Below are 1,225 nucleotides of genomic sequence, written 5' to 3'. Positions count from 1 at the left end.
TGTTAACGAAATAATGTCTAAAATAACATTTTTGCTATATATTTGTAAACCAAACCATTTTGAAAGAGCTGCCAAGAAATATTTTCAAGCTATTGTTTATTACCGACATCTAGGAATAAAAATATAATTCGAAGAAACGTGGCGAACACTATTCATGATGTGCGTTAAATTTATAATATTCTGATATTGAAGTTCTTATTACAAGGTATAAGACGACTATAAGATGCATCAGCACAAAATCAATCATAAACATGTATCTTTCTAGAATAAGTGTTTGATCGTCTAAGCCTTTTATCATTCTAGTGGAACAATCAGTCATGTAAATTTCTCGTAACTCAGTATATCTCTTACGCTCTCTCTTTCTAAGAGAATTTTTTATTAGACTGAAAATTGTAAGAGGCAATACCAATGGTGCAGTAGTCCAAACCGTGTTGAAGATGGATACGTCGAATGATATCTTTCAGTCTCGGTTATATAAAATCAATCATATATTACTTTCGTTACTAGGACAATGGCCCTTTCAAAAAAACAGACACAGGTCGATTATTTTTGTAATAATATCGCTTATTGGTATAACGCAAGCCATCGCCCAGGTACATTTTCTACATTGCGATTCTTATAATTAATTATCATCTACCAACCCATCTCTGTTTTTGAAAAGATTTTTTTTTCTTCTTATAATAATATCAAAGATTAAAACTTAAAAAATGAGAAATATGTAAAGATATATAAATATTAGAAATTTCAAGTTAAAAATGTACAAAATCAATAAAATTATAGGTAAATCGATTGTATGTCTTTATATTTTACGAAACATAATTTTTTTATTTTAATCTCTTCATCAAATAAGTATTGGATTCAAGGTACTCGCTTTAGTGACGTTACGTGGCGATTTTGATGCAATTATCGAGTGTATGCCACCACTCATAATAGACTTCGTATGCATCACTAAGCTGGTGAATTTAACGTGTAATATAGAGAAAGTATGTAGAAAATCATGGTATTAAGTATGAGATTATATTTGTAAAAAAAAAATGGAATTTTAAGTTGTAGATCAAAATACTTCTTATACATATACAAAGAGATTGGCGATCATGGACTATCAAAAGTGAATTCAAAATTTTGCATAAATTTGCGGAGAGTGGAAGAACCATTACCATCGCCTATGCCGGTAAGAAAGTAAAATAATGACTATTATATTATATATACTTTTATATTATATATT

At 28.9% G+C, this 1,225-nt stretch overlaps 1 protein-coding gene across 1 annotated transcript in view; it reads left to right on the top strand.

Moving 5' to 3' along the window:
• Positions 1-511: 511 nt before the first annotated feature.
• Positions 512-1,225, top strand: part of LOC108690296 (odorant receptor 4-like) — a gene marked incomplete at its 3' end in the record, with an annotated part of 3,503 nt that continues 2,789 nt past the window's right edge. The window contains exons 1-3 of the mRNA XM_018197510.1: positions 512-538; positions 864-983; positions 1,054-1,171. Of these exons, the coding sequence (XP_018052999.1) occupies positions 512-538; positions 864-983; positions 1,054-1,171 (265 nt within the window). The remainder of the gene's footprint in view (positions 539-863; positions 984-1,053; positions 1,172-1,225) is intronic.

Source organism: Atta colombica, unplaced genomic scaffold, assembly GCF_001594045.1.
Source record: "Atta colombica isolate Treedump-2 unplaced genomic scaffold, Acol1.0 scaffold305, whole genome shotgun sequence".
Taxonomy (NCBI): Eukaryota; Metazoa; Arthropoda; class Insecta; order Hymenoptera; family Formicidae; genus Atta; species Atta colombica.
The sequence above is the reverse complement of the archived record's forward strand: the minus strand, read 5'-3'. Positions and strand labels throughout refer to the sequence as shown.